Source organism: Amborella trichopoda, chromosome 10 (assembly GCF_054954075.1).
Source record: "Amborella trichopoda isolate Santa Cruz 75 chromosome 10, AtrichopodaSantaCruz75HAP2 v2.0, whole genome shotgun sequence".
Lineage (NCBI taxonomy): Eukaryota > Viridiplantae > Streptophyta > Magnoliopsida > Amborellales > Amborellaceae > Amborella > Amborella trichopoda.
The window spans coordinates 44,242,025-44,264,467 of NC_142345.1; the positions used below are offsets into that span (position 1 = coordinate 44,242,025).

The window sequence follows — 22,443 nt, forward strand, 5'->3', positions numbered from 1 at the left end:
TCTTTCCAAATTTTTTGAATGGCTTTATTATTGTAACATGAACAATTTTAAAAAATAAAAAATACTTTTAAATTTACAAAGGCCTAAATCTTGAAATCTACCATATGGATGAAAAGAAGGTGTTGCAATTTTTGGGGCCATACAGAATCTATAAACATGGTCTTCTAGAAGAGCAGTTACATTATATTATCTAAAAGAGCAGTTACAGTATATTACAATGTTAAGGCGGCATGAAATCATTCCTCTCCCACACGTACAATCTTATGAACCTAATCCCAAATATTTGGGATTAGTTATACAAATCTTATTCCACAATTCCACTATACCAACGGTAATATCCTCAGTCAAATTATAAGTTACCATATCTTTTCTCACTACTTTCGTTCATGTCTTTTGAAGCTTTTCTCGTCTTTTAGGGTTTTCTATTTAAACCAAATCACTCGTTCTAACTGGTGTTGTTATAAGTCGATGTTGCACGTGACCACGTCACCTAATTCTATTTTCTCTCATTATTTTATCACCTCTTGATGTGAACTTTATATTATAGAAGCAAAATTCATCTAAAAAATCTACCCAAAAAAGTTATTCCAACATCATAAATAATACTACAATTGATCATCTTGACCTTAAGATGTATGGATATCAAAAAATATTTCAATTTCTAAAAATAATGCATCTTGTAACACATCATCTAGAATATCTATTTTCAAAATTTTAAGTATTTATAAATCTGCTTGATCAATCCTATTTTTAGAGCTTTTAATTTCACAATTAAGTATGCAAACAAATTTTTATGCCATCATAAAGATTTCTAGTGTACCTAAACTGCGCCTTTCACCAAAATTTGTATTCACTACCCCCATATCAATATTACTGCATGCGGTCTATGTTACTGGCATGGAGTTTTTTTATTTATTTTGGGTACACCAACAAGGAATTACCAGTCCAAGAGACGAAGTATAGCACGTAGTCATGAGAAATATTTTAAAAAAAATTATATCCACCTCAAAGAACATGCATACAACAATCAGCACCAACAGCAATGTTGGTGCAAGGACGGGCACGACCGTGGATATCGAAATTAAGCTAACTCTGATTTTAATAAATGTCATTGATACAGTTTCATAGATAAAAAGACCAACTGATACAAGTTTATAGAGAAAAAAGCTCCAGGAACTGACATGGGGTTCAGCTGTGTGTACTATACAGAGATAAAAAAAAAGAAGGCCCAAGACCACATGCTACATGCATGTCATGCAAAGCCAACTCGTGGTTTGGCTGCATTCGACGTGTGCAGAGAGAAAACCCTCAAAAACACAATATGTAATGAATTAGATAAAGGCAATTATGTATCACCAATTGCTTAGTTGAAAGCCATACTGCTGGCTCTTGGGTGGTATTCTGTGTGTATATATTTCTTAGCTTTCTCTGAACCAGTTTGGCCGAGCCACTCATCATATATGCCCTTTACCAGTGGATTCTCAAAAGGATCAGCCACCCTGACCTGCAAAATAACCGTAAAGAATAAAACTTGTCAGATGAATACCTTGAAGCATTCCTTTATCAAAGTTTATTTTAATTGGTATTTTTATTTATTTTAAATATCAAAATAGAAATTATAACAGAAACATATTAGAAGGGGCAACACCTGAAGGACATGCCACGACATCTGCAAAGTGGTAATCAGATTTCCCAGTCTTTATTTTCCTCACAATGTTCTGCAGGTTGCGGAAGCCATAGCAGAGAACAAATTTAAGAACAATTTTACCATCGACCTGCAGTGAGAATATCACAAGGCATTGTTATGTAAAACTCATAGTTTGTTGGGATCAAGAATGGGAATGGTATCACGACTGGGATTGGGAGTGGGGGATCGTGAAATGCTAAAAAATCCCTATGGCTGGGAGTGTTGTCCGTACAATACGCATATTAGGGATTTACATCCCTCCCCAAATGTCAGGGATCGAGATTATAATCTTAAAGTCTATAATAATCTAAATTATATAACACTTTTTAAAGTAGGGATCTCCTTATTCATAGAAAGGAAGCAATGCAACTATATTAAAAGTATAGTTGTATTGCTAGCTAGCTGAAAATAAAGAAAATTATCATTTTGATTGTTGTCTTGGTCTTTAATGTTAGGATCGAGATCCCTGATAGGAGATAGTGGGATCCGTAACAATGCGGATCGAGATCTCCAATTTTAAAAATCGAGATTCCTGAAAGACCCGTTTTGGGAGCGACAGAATCAAGACCCTAGAAGGGATCACCTACCAAAGTAGGAGATCCCCGTAACTATGGCAAAATCACAAAAAATGAGCATGAAAACATTTCCTGTAACTTCATTAAAAGAGTGATTGATCTATTCACTCTTGGTTAGTTCATTTGTGTGGGTAAAAGATTCCCTGGCCCCCTAAGAAATCAACCCTAGAAACTTGCCTCTAATGTTGCTTCTCGAAAATCTGTATTTCGTAATATTTTGAATTCAACAGGTCCTTGCATGTCCTTGCCGAATAACCGTTTGGCAGCACAGAGAAATATTGTATCTGCATAACCTCCAAAACCACCTTGAACCCCATAAAGATGGCCCTCCTCATCAACATTTGTGAGCCTGTGTATGATGTGTAAAAGCATCTTAAGAATTAGAAAAATGAAATGCTCTGTTTTTCTTATTCTTTCTTCTTTTTGTCAGTTGGATGTAAGCAGGGAACTGAGCCACAACCCTAGTGTTATGGCCTTTATGAATGTGTATGTCCATACCCATGTATTTATGAATATGGGTGGGTGTGCCTATGTCAATGGCCATGAAGAGACTATGCAAAAGAGAAAAATGAACTCTTACAATCTATCTAGTGGAGCTTCCTCTAAGGATCTGAAATCGCAAGATTTTAACTGCAACAATCCCAAAAACAAAAATATATGTCAACAATCTGGGTTTTTTTTTTAAGATAATATTCACCAATGATTTGCTTACCATACTTCATGAAAAAGGATTCTTTACACAAAAATATAGAATCTTTTTAGTATAAAATAATAAAAGACGTACCATTACCTTTATCAGGTCCAAAACTTCACCAGTTGTCAAGACAGAATCAACCTCAGCAATTCTTGGGCCTGCAGCTTCTTGACCAGTTTCTCCTTGGCGCCCCATAGAAAATACAAAATCATCCCTAGAAGCCTCCAGCTTTTTATCGTAACAGGGCATCACACTCACGTGGTAGACTTTATCTGGGCTATGCAACAATTTCCCATCACAAGTTACACACGAACCATTCTTACCAATAACAACAGCAAAAATGATGTTATTCCAATAGACTAAAATAGGTCACAAGGAAAAGAAAAATGCATTCATAAAGAAGACATTAGCAAGACTTAGAGTGAGCGAGCGAAAGTGGAATTGCTGCAAGAACTTCTCCTAGCATGGCCTGGGAAAGCACAGCTACAAAGAATTCATCCTGGTATGCAGGAACCTATCTTACCACTGTGGGACTCAACATTGCTCCTTTCTTTTTCTATTATTAGGGACTCAGTATTGTTCCTGATTTCTCAAAAGCTATTTAAAATAATCTTGACATTTGTTTTTGACAAGTGCAGGTCTTGAAATTCTAGTTGTCGTCAAAATGGTTTAAATACACCATTGTTTTTAGTACAAACTGAAGACAATATGAATTACCCATTCTATCTCAAAAACTCCCCAAAGAATTTCTCAATTCGCAATACAGGTTCAATGAGTGTATGTAATGAATACTTACAGTAATAAGTATTACACTAAGCAACATTTCCATCTTCAATATTATATCTTCCAGGTGACAAATTTCTAGGCTTATAATTGCCAAAAAGAAATGCTAAGATCAATGTTCTAAAACTCGTTTAGTTGACTAGTTTAACCAAAAAACATTGTTGAGTAAATTTCAGACTCGTCTGAGTGGACTCTACTCTCGTTACCCAGTGAGTTTTGTGGTTTATCAAGAGAATCGTGTAAGTAATTCCTATGGGCCTCTTTGGATGCACCCATTCTCACTAATAATTCACTGTTGCTATAAAATGCTCATTAAAAGCTTTGTTTGATGTTTGGGTAATGTATCTCGTAAGTTTATTTGTGATGGATTTTTTGTTAGATTTCTTGCATCTTAAATATCGTTCAAAAAAGTATTTTTCTTGATTCATATAACTTAATCCTTTTCTGTAGGCTTTTTGTTAGGGCCTCCCTCCCTCAATTTCTCAGCTGATGCTTGTCAATAAACCCTCTGCGAAACCATAAACTTCTTCCTCTCACCTCAAATCAAACCCTGATTGCAAAGAAAACGGACTTACTCCTTATCCCTTCCTCCCTCCCAACATTCTTTCACACTAAACCTGACATCCATACTTTTAAACTTTGAGCTGATTTTCAATTCTTCTTGAGATAGGAGGAAACCTAGGGCTCAGCTTGACATGAGAGAAGTACTCTGCATAGATCAGACCTTAAACCTTTCTCTGTTTGATCTGATCTGCCATGTTTGGAGCCAAAGAGACTTCCTACAACTACTAGAGATCCTTCAACGGTAAAGTAGTCCGAGCCCTGTAAAAGTTCAATTCTCACAGTAGACCATCAGATCCTTGACGCCTTTGCTCTTAGTAGAACTCTTATGCCTTTGACAGTCCGGGGGTGTTTGCCAATGTTTGTATTTTTTCAAGGAGATCATGGTGGATCTGTCGGATTTTGTCTTGAAGTTTGGCAATAAGGGCGTTTTGGGAATATAGTTGGGCTGAATGGGTTTCCTGGTTGTTTAGGATCTTTGTTAGGATTTTGTTTTGGGCTACAGCATTGTCTGAGTGCCAGTTTAGGACTTTTTCAGATGGGGTAACTTGGTCAGTCTGTCCATTGTGGTCAACTGAAGTAGGATTTTTTATCTTCCAGGCATGTTTGGTTTTTTGGTTAAAGACTCCATAGTCTGCAAGGCTTGGGAAATCTTGGTCATAATTTGGGGATCAGGGTGAAAGCATATAGCAAGGTTGTAATTGCGATGATGGGGGTTGGTATGGGAAAGAAGGTTTGCACTGTTTAGGAGGTGGATTGGGTTTGCATGGTTCAGGGGGTGGATTGGGTTTGGGTTTTTTCTGGTCTCCATATAGGACTAACTCATATTTGCCTGTTGGCTGGCCTAGGGGGGCGACGTCTAGATCATTGGCTTCATACCTCTCTCGAAGTATTTGGTCCCATGTTTTCTTGTTTTTCTTCTTCGATGAAGGCCTATCATCTTCTTCTTCAAATAGGGATTCTAGGCATCACAATTGCAGTTTCCTGCATCAAACCACATGTGACCATCATCGGTCTTTTCTTGGAAAACTGGGAGGCCGGTTTGGGTAAAAGCAAGTACCGGGACAATCATGTGCATCCCTCTTTCATTCCAAATATAGGTGGTCTAGTTGTAACTCGGAGTGGCGCTGGAAGGAAAGTTTAACACCACCGTCTTGCCTTCTTATCATGCTTGGGTCAGGCATTTGCAATGGGGTTTCTTCTTGGGCATGGAGGTTTTCGTAATTTGTTATCCATTTCTCAGGTAGGAGGCTTAGAACCTCAGTTCTTGGTAGTTGTCTAGGCACAAAGTTGGATGTAGTTCCAAAAGAGTCTAATTGGATTAATAAGGCTTCATCTTTGTTTATTCCTGAGGGTAGTGATATATCTAGGGCATGGTCCTGGACCCTGTATATCATTTGGTAATGTACAGCATAGGTATTTGAAACCATAGGGGCCCCAATAATTTGCAACTGGACCTGAAGGGCAGAGAAAATATGAGGGTCTTTAAGGGCCATATTGAAATTGGGATATAGGGTAATAAACATTGTCCCTGTGTTCAAAGTGGATTGTACTGTGGCTATTACAGAATGCTGATATTCTTTGAAACAGGTGTCGAGGAGGGTTATTCTTGATGTAATTGAGAGGCCTTTACTTCTATGGAAGGTTAAGGCTAATCGCACTGCTTCGAAGTGAAGATGGGAGTATCTTTTGGCAAGGAATTTGATTATGAGTTCATCTGGGATTCGTAAGGCAAAAAACTGTTCTGCAGCTGTTGCAGGGACTGGGTATTGGTCAAAGCTGGAGGATTGAATATATTCTTTCACGGGCTGTGGTTGGTTGTGAAATATTTTTTTGATTGTGGTTGAAAATAAAGGTTTTGATTTTTCAAAAAGAGCGTAAGGGTTTACTAGTGGGAGTGTGGACTCAGGCATTTTTTTATTATCATTTTGGTATTCTATTTTATATAGAAGTCTAAACAGGAGGCAGTACTTGATCTTAGAGAATTTGATGCAGAAAGGGTTCCACTTATTGAAGGTCTGCCACTATCTATCAGGTTATCTGCCATATCCAAAATTCAGGTTGCTCTATAGCTCTTCCTTAGAGACTTACTTCCGAGACTTACACCATAGAAATGGTTATGGCTCTGAGGTCAGGATCAATAATTGACATCCTGGTTTTTTGGTTATGGCTCTGACCTCTTGCCTGCCACATATAATACAATTTATATGTCATAGAAATGGTTAGTGGGAGAATATAAAATTTTAGACAAAATAAGAAGACTGTTGTTTTATCAAAAGAGTCAACCAATTGTTAATCAGAGTCAGATATATCAGACTTACGAATTATTATCTAAGAGAGTTATTGGCTAACATAGACCCTTCAAAAATCTCATTGTACCAATATATATTCAAAGGTTCCTTCCTCACACCAATAAAATATGCAGAATTTCTGGTAGTTAGGTACCTGAATACGTAAGTAGTCCGAATGTAAGCATCAAGTAGGAATAAATCACTCAAAAGTAGAGATTGTTGAGAAAACAGGGACTTGCCATACAAATGACCCAAATCGCTCCATACCAACATTAAAAAAGAACAGGATAATGATACAAATGAGAAGGCACCCGAAAGTTCAGAAAGCCAAATAAATATATCCTGTCTCTGGATTAGGCTGTGAACCAAGCTTGAGGTAGAACGCAATCCCATTATAACCCATTTTGCTGTCCTCTATAACTAGTTGAAAACCTTTGCTAAAAGACAGAACCCATTTGATCAGTCAAGGGAACTGATTCAAGATTCCAATGAAACCATCCACCGATCAAGACACTTAAAGAATGAGGGAGCTCATTTATGGGCAGTAACAATTATCACAAAAACAAGGACCCTATAACGCAAGACTGAAATATCAAATGCTGATCTTTTTTGAATGCTGATCTTATATACTATCTCTGGATAACAGATAATTGCTTAAAAACGAGACAATAAATAAAAAAGAACATTTAATTTGTGATCTAGTTTTCAGCTGTAGTTTCCCTGGTTAAGGTCCTTTTGTTGCTACACATGCAAAAAGGCATGACTGTTTCATTTAAAAAATATGCAAATTAACTTGATATTCCATTCTAGTAAGCGATCAGTCAGGCATATTATTTGAGTATAATACCTACGTGAGCCCCAATTTCCAGCAAATATGATGTTTGATGACAGATCCAGTAGACTGCTGGGGACTTCTCACAGTACTAATATAAGGCAAAATATAAGATCCAAGAGTCTTCTCCGCATAGCATATCCAACCTGAAATATTTAAAAAAAAATTCTCAAAGCTGTCATCATTTCTTGATATAATATTTGAGCCACTAATCATATCTATTACATGAAACAACATCGGGTAAATAGAAAAGTTCACATTAGAAAAGGGATACTCTAAGGCCTGAACATTCATATTGACTTTAACTCGACTAGTGCTCTCTTGATTATATTAGGGAATCAACTGCAAGAAACTTTGATCACATTGCCTTTTCTTTATTGGAAAAATGTCAGGATAGTAACTGCAACACCTGTATAAATCAAAGACTGGTCCAGAAACTTGAAATATTGGACAGTACCTGGACAAGTGACTATTTTAAATTACTATTTTATCGCGCATGACCTGGACTGAGGAAGTCATTGAAATCTTGAAATATCAGAAGTCAGAACAGTAAAATAACCTAGCGTCACCTGGGTTAAAGTAGTCATGTAAAATCATTAATGGGTCCAGAAATTGTCCCGATGTCTCCAATTTCTGGACAATCTGTGCAGGTGTTCCTGGTACTGTTCAGATATTCCCCCTATCTCATTATTTAGATTACCTTCCAAAGCAGAATATACCAAAAAGAAAACAGGCAAGAACAAAGTTGGTGATTTATAGAATCCATACTAATTAACATAGTGCACTGAGATAGTACATTTAAAACTAAGAAATCAGCAAAAGTTTGGAGTGCATAATACCTGGGCAAGCTGATGAAAGCATGGGAAGTGTGGGCACATATTCTTGGTCATAAGTTGCCAGGTGCTGATTGTATCTTGTAATAAATTCATCGCATGCTTCGATGAGAGCTAAATCCCTACTGCAACTTGTATCAAACACAGCCTTCACTCCCAAAGACTTGAAGAACTGAGTGAGTTTCCAGAAAACCTGAAAAAAAAGAAGAAATTGTTAGTTCAACCGCATAACCCATTCAAGTCTTATTAGAAAGAAGTTCATGAAGTCTTAAGAATAATAACTAGCACCAAAGCAAGTTCAATTTTGAACTTGAGGCCACTAAAACCATGTCCATCAAAGGAATGAACAAACACTAGCATATCCATCTCCAAGTTGTTATGATAAATTTTCAAGTTCAATTAAAAAATTACAGGACAAACATGGATTGTCTACAAAGAGACCATTTATCTTTTGTACATGGAGGTCACAATCGTTCCCACTCATTCGATGTCAAATTGGATGGCTTGGGGTAAGTCACAAAGTCCGAGAATTTTCTTTTAGGAACTTTGTGTCTACTCAATGACACTTACAACCACCCATTTTGAAATTTAAGGGACAAGAATGATTGTGGCCTTCCATGAATAAAAGATAAATGGTCTCTTTGTAGACATCCCGAAAAACATAACCAAGTATCGAAGGAATAACTATAACCATCTTACTTGTAGTCCACTTCAATATTACTCAGGATTTAACAAAACCCTCCAAGAAGCATCATGATACAATCTTGATGCAGGGAAAATTGAGGGAACCGTAAAAACATCAAGGAGCAAACCAAACACAAGCACAAGTCGAAAAAACCTAGGGTTTCTTCTCCATACCCCAAGCTAGGGTTCCAAAAGCTAAGTGTTTCTCTCTTTCAATTTCTAAAAATATATGGAATTCACCCTCAAGGCCCCACACACCTATTATATATTATAATTCAATATTCGAAGACATTAAATATCTACACAATAATTAAAATGAACTATATATCTTAACTTGAACTTAAATTTTGTAATGACAGTTTTACCCTTGTGAATAGTACCCATGAACAGTACTCATGAATAAAATTTGTGAATAGTACCCATAAAATAAATAAAAAATATATAAAAACCCTATAATTCCTACAAACTAAAAACCCCTAGAAATAAACTCTAAAACTAAAACTATAATATACATCCTTTAAAACTGAAAAAAATAAAAAATAAGAACAATTTTTCCCTCCATCAAATATTTAACTGGAGAAAGAAACATCTTATACCAATATTTCTTCAACACTTCCAAACCCATAGAAGGATTTCCATTTGAAAAGAATAGTCAAGTTATAAAGGAAGAATGCATCATACTAGAAATGGGTGAAAGAACGAAAGTTACAGGTAATTTCCCATACTCTCGCCGGCTTCAAGCCTGTAAGATTTTCAACAAATTCCTATAAAATATTTTATCAATCAAGTTGTGATCATGATATAACTATATGTAATTTTGTCAAAGTTGCAGAAGATCAAAATAATGACAAGAACTTGCTCCAAGCAGTCGTTTCACTGATATATCTCAATTTTTGTTGTTTTGAGAATGGTCACTTGTATTAATTAAGAAAAAGGTTTACAAAAATGAGGAACCCCGTAAGAGATGGCACCCTATACAAGAACCCCGAAGGGGCCAAAAAATGCTTCACAACAATAAAAGAAGGAAAAAGTTTATATAGGGGTGAGGCTCTAAACAATCAATTTAGAGTGCACCTCAAGAATTCACTAAAAGAGGTTGTTTTGAAGCCAGAAAATCCTCAAATTAATCATCTCGACCTCAAGATGTATGGACACAAGAAAGAAAAAATGAATTTCAAGTCTTAGAAATAGTGCATCTTGTAATGCATTTTCGGACCGTCAATTTTCAAGATTTTCAAGTGTTCATAGATCTGCTTGATCTACACTACTTTTGAGGTTTTAAATTTTATAATTAGGTATGAAAACAAATTTTCAGGCCATCACAAGGATTTCCAATATTGAAACAGCATCTTTCGACACTATTTGAAGGTGCGCCCTACTTTGATTGTTTAGAACCTCGGCTCTATACAAACCACACCCACAAAAGAAAAGATACTGCGGTGAAAGAATGTGAGAGTGGGGAGTACAAAATCACCTAGTCCCCTTGATGGGATTAAAATGGGTTCCCTCCCTAGCCAAAGTATCTGCTGCAGAATTGGCTTCCCAATAGATGTGGTTTCATGAAACTCTTAAAATCCTACAAATATGCGATATCGTGTAGCATACTTGGTCGGGTCTCCATGGGCAGGAAGTGGGATTGGAGGCCCAAGCAATCACATTCCTAGAATCCCCTTCGACCACTAGCTCTGGACTCCAAGTAGGGTTAAACTTGCGACTGCCCTCGAAAAGAGTTGAGTCAGCTATGCCTATTGGTCAAGAGAAAGATAAAAACATGTTGTCGTCGCTGGTGCTGAAGAGACCCCTTATGCCAGAGGGAGGGTTGCCAAGAGAGCAACCATCAAAGTTCAGCTTGGTATAGTCCACATCCGGAAGTCTCCAAAGAGAGGATCATGGATTCCTTGAGGTTCTCAAGACCAACATAGTTTGCCAACTGTCGTGCAGGTCCGAATAGGAGAAATCCTTAAAGGATTTGGGTTTTTGGCCCAAAAGGAGACCAAAGTTCTAACCTTATCTATCATGGTGGCAACATTGTTCTCTCACCTCTAAAAGTTCTGTTCTTTCTTTCAGTCCAAATTACCCAAATTATGGTGGCCACTGAGGCTCTCCAAAGGAGTCAAGATGCCTTGGGCCAAGCAGCGGAGAGAAGGCCTCAAACAGGCGGGGACCCAATCGTGGGGTCACCCAAAACCACTGAAATAGTTGAAGCAGGTCACTCTGTAAGGATCTTGCCACTTTGCAATGGATAAACAGGTGTTTGTTGGTTTCTTGGGCCAATATGCACATGACACCCCTATTAGGACAAGGGAGGCCCCTTCTTTGGATGTGGTCAATAGTCAAGACTCTCTCATAGAGAGCAATCCAGCAGAAAACTTGTACACTCACTGGCATGAAAGCGAACCAGACATTGGATGCAAAGACAAGGGGGGAGACGCAGGGACAGGTGGGTAAGAGAAGGTTCGAAAAAAGCAGGACACAGAAAATTCTGGAGGCTGCAAGTGCCCAGATGATATTGTCTTCCCAATTAGGAGGGAGAAAACCAGAGTGCAGAAGTTCGACCAAAGCCATATACTCCTCTATTTCATGATTGGCTAAGATCCTTCTGAAGTCAGGCATCCAGGGTCTAACAGACCCTGAGGTACTGAAGTTCTCGGCCACTGAAGATTGAGCGTCACAAGCAAGGAGAAATAAGTTAGGGAACTAGTCCCGAAGGGGGGTGTGGCCAATCCAAGTGTCTGACCAGTCTATTTCCTTCCCTCAGAAGAAAGAGAATGTGTTGGAAGGGAGAGGCTGCGGCAGTGAAGCACTTCCTCCAATAACCCGAGATGTTGCTGCTGACTCTGCACTCAGGGGTCCAACTATCAACACCGAAACAATATTTGTGACGAATGACTTCCCTCCAAAGGTGTTGGGGTCAGGTGGCAAACCTCCATCACCATTTGCCAAGAAGGGCAATGTTGTGAGATCTGAGGTTGTGAATGCCTAATCCACCTTGAGTTTTCGGCAAGCAACGCTTAGGCCACGATATAAGGTGGTACATTCAGCCGTTGTCCCCTGACCAGAAAAACTCTTGCATCATCCTATCCAGCATGGCCACCACCAAGGAGTGGAGGTGAAACAAGGACATCTGGAATACAAGAGTAGTGGCAAGGGTGGCCTTGATTAGAGTGAACCTGCCCGCCTTGGATGGGAATCTGCCTTTCCAACCTGCCAATCTCCTATCGAATTTATCTATCATGTAACTCCAGTGAGAGAGGGGGGGCATGCCAAGGAACAGGGGAAGGCCTAGATAGGCGATGGTAGTTCATCAACTTAGCAGCCCCATCTATCAGCTAGGGACTGCACTAAAAGCGGGTCTGTTCAAACCCCAGTCATCTTGGAGGCCATTATGAAACACTAAAGGAAAAGTAGGAGAGTATCGACCTGTTGAACCGATGAATAGCAAAAGACAAGTGTGTTGTCTGCATATTGGAGGTGGGATATGTTGGGACCTTCGTTACTAGATTGGAAGCAACTCAGAAGTCCAGCTTGGTACAACAAGAGATAAAGGAGCTCAAGATTTCAGCCACAATAGCAAAGAGGATTGGCAGCAAAGGGTCGCCTTGGCGAAGGCCTCTGGTGGCGAGAAAGAATCCTTTGGAGGATCCATTTATCAACACAAAGAAGAAAGGATTTGAGAAGCACCCCCAGATACAGTTCCTCCGTTTGGACCCAAAAGCCATTCCGCTGAGAATGTCATCAAGAAGCAAACAGTCAATGTGGCCGTATGCTTTCTCCCAATCTAGTTTTATGACTATGCCAGGGATCTTGAAGGTGTGTCTAGTATGGATACACTCATGGCTATGAGTTCCCCATCTAAAATCTGTCAGTCTTTGACAAAGGTCACCTGAGTAAGGGAGAGCACCCAATTGAGGACAGCCCTAAGTCTGGTAGCCAAGACTTTGGAAAGCATTTTGTAGGAGCTAGTAACTAGGCTGATGGGCTAAAGTCCCTAAGTTCCTCGACCCCTTCAATCTTCGGAATAAAAGCAATGAAAGTGACATTCATGGCTTTGTTGGCAAGCCTTCTGGAGTGGAACTCGGAGAAAAAAATCAAGAATATCAAGATGGAGAGTGTCTCAAAAGGTCTTAAACAGAGCGATGGCTACCCCATCTGGACCTGGCGCTCGATTAGGGCTCGGTTCGTTTATGGCACTGAGGATTTCATCTTCAAGGAAGGGGCGTTCCAGCCAACTAGATTTTTCAAGGGGAAGGAAAAGAAAGAAAGGTCATCCATCATGGGTCTCACTCCTGTCAGGGAGGAGAAGAGGAGGGAAAAGAATTGGACAGCTGCTTGTTCGATAAGCAAAGGTTGGTCGAGAATGATGTTATCCACCATGAGATGGATAATCGGGGACTGTATTTGAGGACTATTGATGCTTCTGATTATAGCCATGATGCCCATTACAAATTCCAAGTGATAAATAAGGGAATCAAGGAGGTTGGGGAGCTGAATGTCATACAGGTTGTCACAAATAATGCTACTCCTAATGTTGTTACTAATTTGTTGCACATAGCTTACCCAAGAATCTTTTGAACACCATGCGCAGCACACTGTATAGACCTCAAGCTTGAGGTTCTTCACGGTTTGAGCGAAATTTCTGGTGCAGTGAAAGACAAAGTCAGTAGACTTTCATTTATGGCCAAACTCTCATCCTCAGCATGATTTGTAGATTTACAAAGAAGAAAGAGATTGTGAGGCCTGGGGTCATGAGATTTGCTACCTGGTACTTATGCCTAGATAGCATACATTCGAGGAGAGTCCAATTGAGGGAGATGTTTACTTCGGATGAGTAGAAAGCAAGGAATGGGAAGAAGGTGAGAGATATTATCCTTTCTAAGGCTTTTTGGTGAAGGGTGAAGGGCGCTCTTAAGGTATTTTTTTTCTCTTGTCAATGTCCTACGCATGGTTGATAATGACAAGCCCTCTATGGGCTACATATATGAGGCTATAGAGAGAGCCCAAAATTTAGATGATGATGTGAGCTGCTATGAGCCTGTTTGGAAGATTATTGATGAGAAGTGGCATAGGCAGCTACATCAGCCATTGCATGCAGCTGTCTATTTTTTTAATCTAGTTTTTTTATGTTGATAGAGGAATATACATACATAAATGACACAATTATGATTGGATTTAATAAGTGTGTAGATGTGCTAATCCCTAACCCAGATATCGAGGATATTATATGCGCTGATGAGTTGATAAGTTACAAGTGCATATTAAAGTCTTTTGGGAGTCCAATGGCGATGAGGCAAAGGACCAAAATTGATCCAAGTCATAATACTCTTAAGTTCCTCAAGTTCAAGTTATATTTCATGTTTGTTGTTTGTTTTCCATAATCTACAATTCTATTAATCGTTATCTTAATATTTCATATATAATTAAATTTGTAATTCAAAATCAATTTGCAGCCAATTGGTGGAGCCAACATAGGTGTAGTAGTGCCCCAAATTTACAAAAATTGGCCATTCAGATCTCAAACCTACCACTACCTCGTCTGACTATGAGTGGAATTGGAGAACTTTTGAGAGGGTAGTTTGTATTATTAGTAATTTAGTGCTTTAGTAGTTATTAGTTAGTTAGTTAGTCTTAAACTCCTAGTTAGTTTACTTATGTCAGTTGTAAATTTGTAGTTTTGTAGTATTACTATTATATATTAATTAGTATTTTTATTAATTAGTTTCACTTGATTTTGTCAGATTCATACAAAGAAAAGGAACATGCTTGAATCAAAGAGGCTCAGTGACCTAATCTATGTCAAGTATAGTCGATACTTGAAAGACATGTTTGCTAAGAGAGACTCCCTCGTATCAATAAATTTGGATAATGCTATGGAGCGGTTGGTTGATGATGATGAGGTCAAGGGGCATGAAGGATTGACATGAGATATAGTCATGGAAGCCTCATTGACATCAGCCGACCCTCCTAAGGCCACTAGATCTTCTTCCCAGAGGAAGAGGTGAAAGCAGAGGCAGATTCAAAAGAGACATAGGAGGACGACCGTTCTGTCGAGGAAAGAGATGATTCTGATGATGAAGGCTTCGACTCCAATGCATATGATGCAAATGCAGATGCAGCTGACCCTGCTTTTCTTATGATGAGTGATGACTGACTATTTTGAGTTGTGGAGTATGGAGGAGTGTATGTGCAATGTGGACTTGTGGACTATAGACATTTGATGTGCCCTAAGTCCCTAACTCTTAGGTGTTATACAGTTATTTCTTACTTTCTTTCATTTTCTTGATAATGAATTGATGTGTTATCTTAGATTATGGACTGAATATGCCTCAATATGTATTTTTAAATTATTTACACAAAATCTGACCCTTAAAACAGCTTTTCTTTCCATTGGGCCGCCCAGGATCTATGCGTCCACCTATGCGCCGCCCATCGTTTTTTGAAACACTGGTATTGGATACTTCAAAATTTCCAGGAAAGATGACCGCAAATCACCACTTGACATGCATTGCACGTCATACCCAAATAATTACATAGAGGTAGTTTTTATTTTAGTTTTTTGCTTTATTTCTTCTAGCTTCAAAAACTGGAATGACAACTTGTGCAATGTGATCACATTGAGGGATGTGCCTCAATAATTAGAGACTTAGCTGTGAATAAATCTTGTTGACATTAAGAAGTGCTCAGGCTCTTACTTAGCTAATCGCTAAACCACGATAGATCTCTTGGCAACAAAGTTAGCATTAGTTCAGTTTTGGTTGAGAAAATGTAGTAAATGGCCCACTAATTATGGAGAGCTAGAAAAACTTCATGAGAAAAGGACATTACCTCACAATTGCCTCAAAAAATCAAATGTAAAAAACGACCATATATGTCCATGTTTTTAACTGAATTTCTTTGGGGAGGGTTAGTAAAACATTACTAAGTAAAACAACAAAAATTTCTTTGCAGAGGGTTGAAATGGCAGACCAAATTCCATAATAGGGCTTTGGAAGATAAGGCGCAAGACAGAGTAAAGTGTTGAGAGAGAGAGAGAGAGAGAGAGAGAGAGAGAGAGAGAAAGAGAGAGACAGACAGACAGACAGAGAGAGTTAAATGGGAATTGGTCCAAGAGCCAAACGAGAGAAGTAATAGAGAATAATTTGGAGGTAATAGAGAGAGTTAAATGGGGATTGGTCCAAAAGCCAAAAGAGAGAAGTAACAGAAAATAAATTGGAGGTAATTTTCAGGAACTGTTCCCAATGAAAAATGTTTTAAGGAAGTTCTTTAAGAACATCACTTGAATAATGGTATAATACAGCTGTATTTCTTTTCTGTCAAGGAAGTAAGTTGCATTGAAAAAAATCATCTTTCAAACTACTTTTAAAAAATTGAGTCTTTTGGGGAGGAAAAAACAAGTTTGAAACAAAGTGTTGCTAACTATGCCAGGGCTTCAATCTCCGAATTCGACGAGTCAAAAATCTCAAGGGGCCAAAGCAGGTTATAGTAATGAGCCATCATGCACCCTAAGGAGTCCACTATTTCCAAGTAGGGTGCGGTACTGGTTGAGCTACCATAAAAAATAAGTCGGACTACTCCTGGCACTAGATACCTCCATCACACTGTATTTCTAGGTTAGCAAGCTCTCTAGGCAAACGTGCTCCAGTTCTCAACTGAGTTCCTTTCCAACCAGTATAAAACAATGTTAGAATATTCTCTAGGACATTGGCACAGGTAGCTAGATCTGAAGATTTTGCCTATCTTTTTTTTTAATAGATATGTTATTCTATAAGTCATGCAACATTGAGTTAGCAGCAAATACCAAATTGATTCATTCAGATTATTACTTGGAACAATCAAAATAGTTCTGATAAAAAAAATTGTATTTTTGACATCTACACTCAAGTTTAGATGCAAAGGATGGTGATATCAGCACCTGTAGATGATGCATAAATGCCCTTAGGATCATTCTGACAACTTACTCCAAATTATTCAGATTCTTTGTATATGACCAGTTCATGGCAGATCGATCTGCAAGTTGCATGCGAGGTTTTAGAACCCACATTTAATGTAACCTGAATTTTTTTATGCAATTTTTGTAAAACTTCAATTGGATAAAATCTGCATATCATGACAGGCACAATATAATGGGACCAGCTATACCACCCAAAATAGTATAGGCATATGATGAAAAATAAAAGAGAAGGGGGGGAAGATAGAGAGAGAGAGAGAGAGATTTGGTGTCACTGATTGAGAAATTGACATGTGTAAGAGAAAAGGACTTATCACTTCCCAACATTCACAAATATAATGTTCCCATGATGAGAGATGGATAACGGTACCCTTTACAAATCATTTCTATGATGAGATAATGATAACCTTTACAAACAATTCCTATAATGTGCCAGCTTCACCCCTTGATATTTAATGGAACATAGGGCGGGGGGGGGCAATGCTCTGTCACTAAGTAAACAACCAGTGCAAAACCTTTCCTACACAAAAGAAAGAACGAGACAAGAAAAATAGAGGAGGAATCTGATACCTGCAAGCCAAGCAATCATGTAGGGTGACTTTCACTGGTTCTGATGGCGATTGACTCAAATTAGGTGTTGCTTTATCTTGATTCTGGAAAATAGAAAACCCCAGCCAAATGAGTAAAATTATAGAGACTAAAAAAGAAAAGCATCTTTCATTAAGAAATGGCTTTCACAAACTTCCAAATAATATTTGATTGAAGCTAAGCACCAGAATCATGGATATGAGCAGGGTGGAGGATACCACAACGTGACATCTAGAGTTCCCTTCCCCCTAGATTGCAAGTTAACATTAAAAAAAAAAAAAAAACAAACAAACAAAAAGAACCATGGTCTGAGAAGAACCATTGAAATCACAATAATTTCATTATCTACAATACAACTCATAAAAAACAGATCCAACAAACCAACAGCATTTCTTTTTCCCTTTCTTTGGGTCGTCTCCTTTTTCACTCTCATTTTGAGATTTCACATGCACGCGCGTGCACACACACACACATATATACAGAGACAGCCAGGCATACATGTATACATCCATAATGTATATATACATTCATACATATACATACATGCATCATGCATGTGTGGGTGTCTTATGTGCGTGTGTGTTGGAACCAATACAAAACTAACTAAAATGCCCATGATCTGATTGGTCTAGTTCGTATAGATAGCACATTGAACCTGAAAACCAATGGCTGAAGGACACAAGCCCCCTCACTAAACGAGAGCATTACAACCATGATCACTTTTACGCCAAAAAACAAGAACTTTAGTAAATACCTTATTTGCTCTTTTATTTTATATACAGACCACCAGCCATCTCTTCTTCCTCTCTAGGAGACCACCGGAATAAGGAATCATCAAACTCAACATAGATGGGTGCTTGCTTAGGGCACACCAAGGACAAATCCTACTTTCATTCTTAGGCACCATTGGTTCCGCCAACTCCACTCTTGAAGAAATATAGCTCTCGTAAAAGGCATTAAGCGATTCGACCCAACTTGGGGCACCTCTCTCATGGTTGAGGGTGACTCCAAAGAATGTAATCTAGGCCACTAAATCCTCCCCATCATTGGTGACTCAAGCACCTGTTTGATCAGATTTTCAATCTATGCAGGCCTATTCATATCTCCTTTTAGCTAAACCTACAATTGATGTGCGTGGTAGATGATGGAGACAATAAATAGCCACAAGTATCTTCTTTGGGAGCGATAGATTCTTCCTAATTTTCGCTCATATTTGGAAGATGAAAATCCTATGAGGGCTTCCAAGAAGAACAAGAAGAGCAAGAAATAGTTTGGATGCTTTTTTTAGTTCTTTTAAGCTATTTCAGATTTTTATTTTTTATTTATTTCATTGCTGGACCAGTTAGGGACCTTTTAGATATTTTAATTAAAGTACCTTTTGGTCAAAAGTTGATTGTATAGACATATATTGTCCAAAACAATAATTTTCCAATATAAATATGGGCATGGATGGGCTGGAGAGGCATTCAAGCATTCCTCTTTAAGAAAAGATAAAACTTTTTCTTGAGAAAAGAAGCCTAAGATTTGAGCCCTAAGTGGGAGAAAGCCTTAGGGTTTCTCCAAAATTTCCTTTGGCTAGGTGCTTTCTTGCCGATTTTCAAAGTTTCTTCAAGTTCTCTACATCACTAAAGAAGGCACGGCGTCAAGGAACATAGATAGGACTGCCACGACACATTTTAGAAGTGGCGATCCCAGTTTTTCCTTTTCAGTTCATGAATGTATTTTTTGGATCAAGCTTCTCTATTAAAATGGGGTGTCTAGCTTCTCTGTTAATATGGGATGTTCCACCCCTCATTTTTTGATTCTCTCAGTTTCACTCTAATGTATAGAGCTCCCAACTTGTGAGATGCCATTTTTTGACAATTATGCATACAAGTAATAGAAATATTAAGATTCTCTTAGAAAAGAACTCCATGCCTCCAAATATTAGGACACTTGAACAATCCAACCACTCCATCGAAGATTATTATGACACAATATCCACAAAAATATACTCCGTCAAAAAACCTAGCCAATCATGCACAGACAAGCACTTACCAGATATTCTGATAAGAAGCAAAGGCCGTAGCAACTAACAAGGAGAAGCCACATTTTCAAGGAAATCCTTGTTTATACTTTTGAAGGAAAACCAAGATGCCAGGCTTGGAATGCAATATGTTAGAGACTCAACCATGGGACCTTAATGCAATAATGTAAAAAACCTGACCAAAGCATACCCACCAGATTCCTATTTTCATTATGATGAAACCATGCATCAAATTAGTTACGTGTACAACTTTGAAGAGGAAAATATTAGACTCCCAAAGGACAAGTTTCAAGTCCAAATTCTTTCTCGATACAATTTGAAGACCATATACTTATCAAATACTAAGTAATGACACCCTTTGAGCAAGGTGCAGATACAGAAGAACCATAAACGGATTAACGCCATTGGAGCAAGAAGCTGGTGAACTGGATATATCCTAAACCTGAGGGGAAAACTCTGGGCATGGATTGTGCAATAATAGAAATAATCAATACTTAACAATTTATCAAATTAGGAAACTTTTTCCTTCCAAATGGCAACAATAAAATAAACATCTAATCTCACAAAAGAGAGTTACGTCACAATTCAGTTCAGTGGTCGTATTCAAAGTTGGACTTAGCTGGAATCATCGACAACTACCGAATCAAGCCCAAGCCCAAAAACCCATTTGGTAAATTAAATACAAATAACAAACGTCAACAATAAGTTATAAATAAATAAAAATGAGAGTTTTTCTTTTTGTCTTTTTTTTCTTTTTTCCCAATTAGCTTTGAGTGGTTCAGAATAAAAAGGTATAAGAGGTTAACTGAGTTAATGGAGTTTCTACCTCTCTGATAGAAACTCGACGTACTTCTTTACCAAAATAAATCCTTGATTTTTCATTTATCAACCACAATACAATATTTTATCCCCTCATTAACTGTTCACTTGAATTACCCGTTGGGTTCATTCCACAGATGCCAGAGGAAACAAATAAAGAAAGAATATTTCAGGATTACTAAATCAGAGAAAAACCTGCAACTTACTTTTCAGATTCATAAGGGAAAAGCAAAATGAATTTGGTAATATATGATGCAAACTTGGATTCCGGATTCAAGATAGAAAACAAACCAGTACGAATCAGAAAATAGAAAAGTAAACTATCGAAGAGATCAAATGAATTGAACGAATTCGTATGAATTCGCTTACCCTATCAGAAACTCTCTCTGGTTTAGGGGCCGGTTTGTAGCCCTTCAAAGAGACTATGCAGGACTGGGAAGGGGCAATAAAATCGTTGAGATCGCCAACCCTCAACGTGGCCGAGAACTTTTTTGACATCTTCTCCGGCACCTTCCCCTCCTACACAACTCACAACGAGCAGAGAGAGAGAGAGAGAGAGAGAGAGGGCTCGCTGGAAGAGAGAAGAAATAATTCCAGGAACCGAGAGAGAAAGATGTCGGTCCAGGTTTAAGACCGAAAGAAAACGACGTCGTCCCTCTTTGTAATTTGTGGTCCACAAAAACAACTCGGCCGGTGGTGACAACGCCCGGACATGGGTTGGGTTCGGTCTAGGTTTCGGACCCGTACCCAACCCGGGTCGGGTCCAAAACTTGAACCTAAAACCGTATCCAACCGGTTCAAAGTCTGGTTTGGTCCATTGCTATACACAGCTATTTTATTTATTTATTTTTTTTTATTTTTTTTTTTGTCACAATTACTCACAATTAGATTTTAAATTATTTGATTTGTCGTTTAATAGCTAAATGACTACGAATTTTTATTATATACGATCTTTAATACACCCAAACGAATAGAGCTTGAAATCTAATAATGAATAATAATCATACCTGAATAGCATTTGGGTTTGGATTTTAGACCCAAACCCAACTCGCCGGATCTAAATATTGTACCTATATCATACTCGTGTCAAAGTTTGCTACCTTGACCCCATAGACGCCCTCACGTTTTGAAAACAGGGATCGGTTCCCCCCTCCCCACATTTTATAGTATAAAAGATACGAAAGTGCTCCATTTTCCTCTCTAAAATGCCATTATGTAATACGAACTCTCACCATCGCTCTCTCTCTCTCTCTCTCTCTCGTTGCATTCAAGGGCGAATTATTTTAGAAAGGCAAGGAGTGGGATACCTATGTAATAGTGGGATGACTAATTGAACCCTTCACCCAAATTTTTTTATTGGAAAAAGTTTATATGAGGTTGCAACTTTATAATGTACAGATGCACCTCAAAAATCCATTCAAAAAGATAGTTTTAATGTTGAAAAACCCTTGATTGATCATCTCGACATCGAGATGTATGACCATAAAAAATAAAAAGATTTTAAACCTTAGAAATAGTACATTCTACAACATATTATCTACACCGTCTATTTTCAAGATTTTTATATGTTTATAGATCTACTTGATTTTAACTATTTTTTAAATTACAAATTTTATAATTAGATATAAAAATAGATTTTGAGATAATCCTAAACATATTTTACATCAAAATTATATATCATAATAAAATTTGAAGCCGCACCTTACCTCTACAGCTACAGATGCATCCGTATGCCAACAACACCTTTTTTTATTTAATTTCGAAATACTCATAAAAGGGCACATGGTTCAATTCCTATACAACCTCGTCCAAAAAAAATTACAAATGGACAAAATGCTAAATACTTCATTTATTGTGGTATTTTAATAAATTTCTCAAAATAAATTAAATTACATGATTTCCTTATCTTGGGATAGGTGAGAGATTCAAGCCCATGATATTTTGAGTGGATCTACTTTATATTTCATACTATTTCAATGGTCCATTTCAATTATTTAAAATTATAAAAATGATACACTCAACCTATGGCTGGTTAAACTCATCGAACCCTAAAGAGAGAAAGTGAAGAGAGCACCTTCATTCGTTTCAAACTCATCGTTTACACTTCTGATATATTACAGTGGAC

At 37.9% G+C, this 22,443-nt stretch overlaps 1 protein-coding gene across 27 annotated transcripts; it reads right to left on the reverse strand.

The window, feature by feature from the left end:
• Positions 1-1,071: 1,071 nt before the first annotated feature.
• LOC18447477 (protein NAR1) lies at positions 1,072-20,834 on the reverse strand. Of its 27 annotated transcripts, none has more exons than XM_088849270.1 (10): positions 20,688-20,834; positions 17,456-17,538; positions 16,896-16,944; positions 8,263-8,449; positions 7,443-7,569; positions 3,053-3,228; positions 2,843-2,892; positions 2,440-2,611; positions 1,649-1,775; positions 1,072-1,504 (listed from the first exon to the last, which is right to left on the reverse strand). In XM_088849270.1, the coding sequence occupies exons 6-10, from the start codon at positions 3,203-3,205 to the stop codon at positions 1,491-1,493; spliced, it is 516 nt and encodes a 171-aa protein (XP_088705396.1). In that variant the 5' UTR covers positions 3,206-3,228; positions 7,443-7,569; positions 8,263-8,449; positions 16,896-16,944; positions 17,456-17,538; positions 20,688-20,834; the 3' UTR covers positions 1,072-1,490. The 27 variants fall into 27 exon arrangements, 26 of the variants coding, with proteins under 26 accessions (XP_088705396.1, XP_088705386.1, XP_088705375.1 ...); XM_088849260.1 differs by having other exon boundaries at positions 3,047-3,228; XM_088849249.1 differs by having other exon boundaries at positions 3,053-3,233.
• Between the last annotated feature and the right edge of the window lie 1,609 nt (positions 20,835-22,443).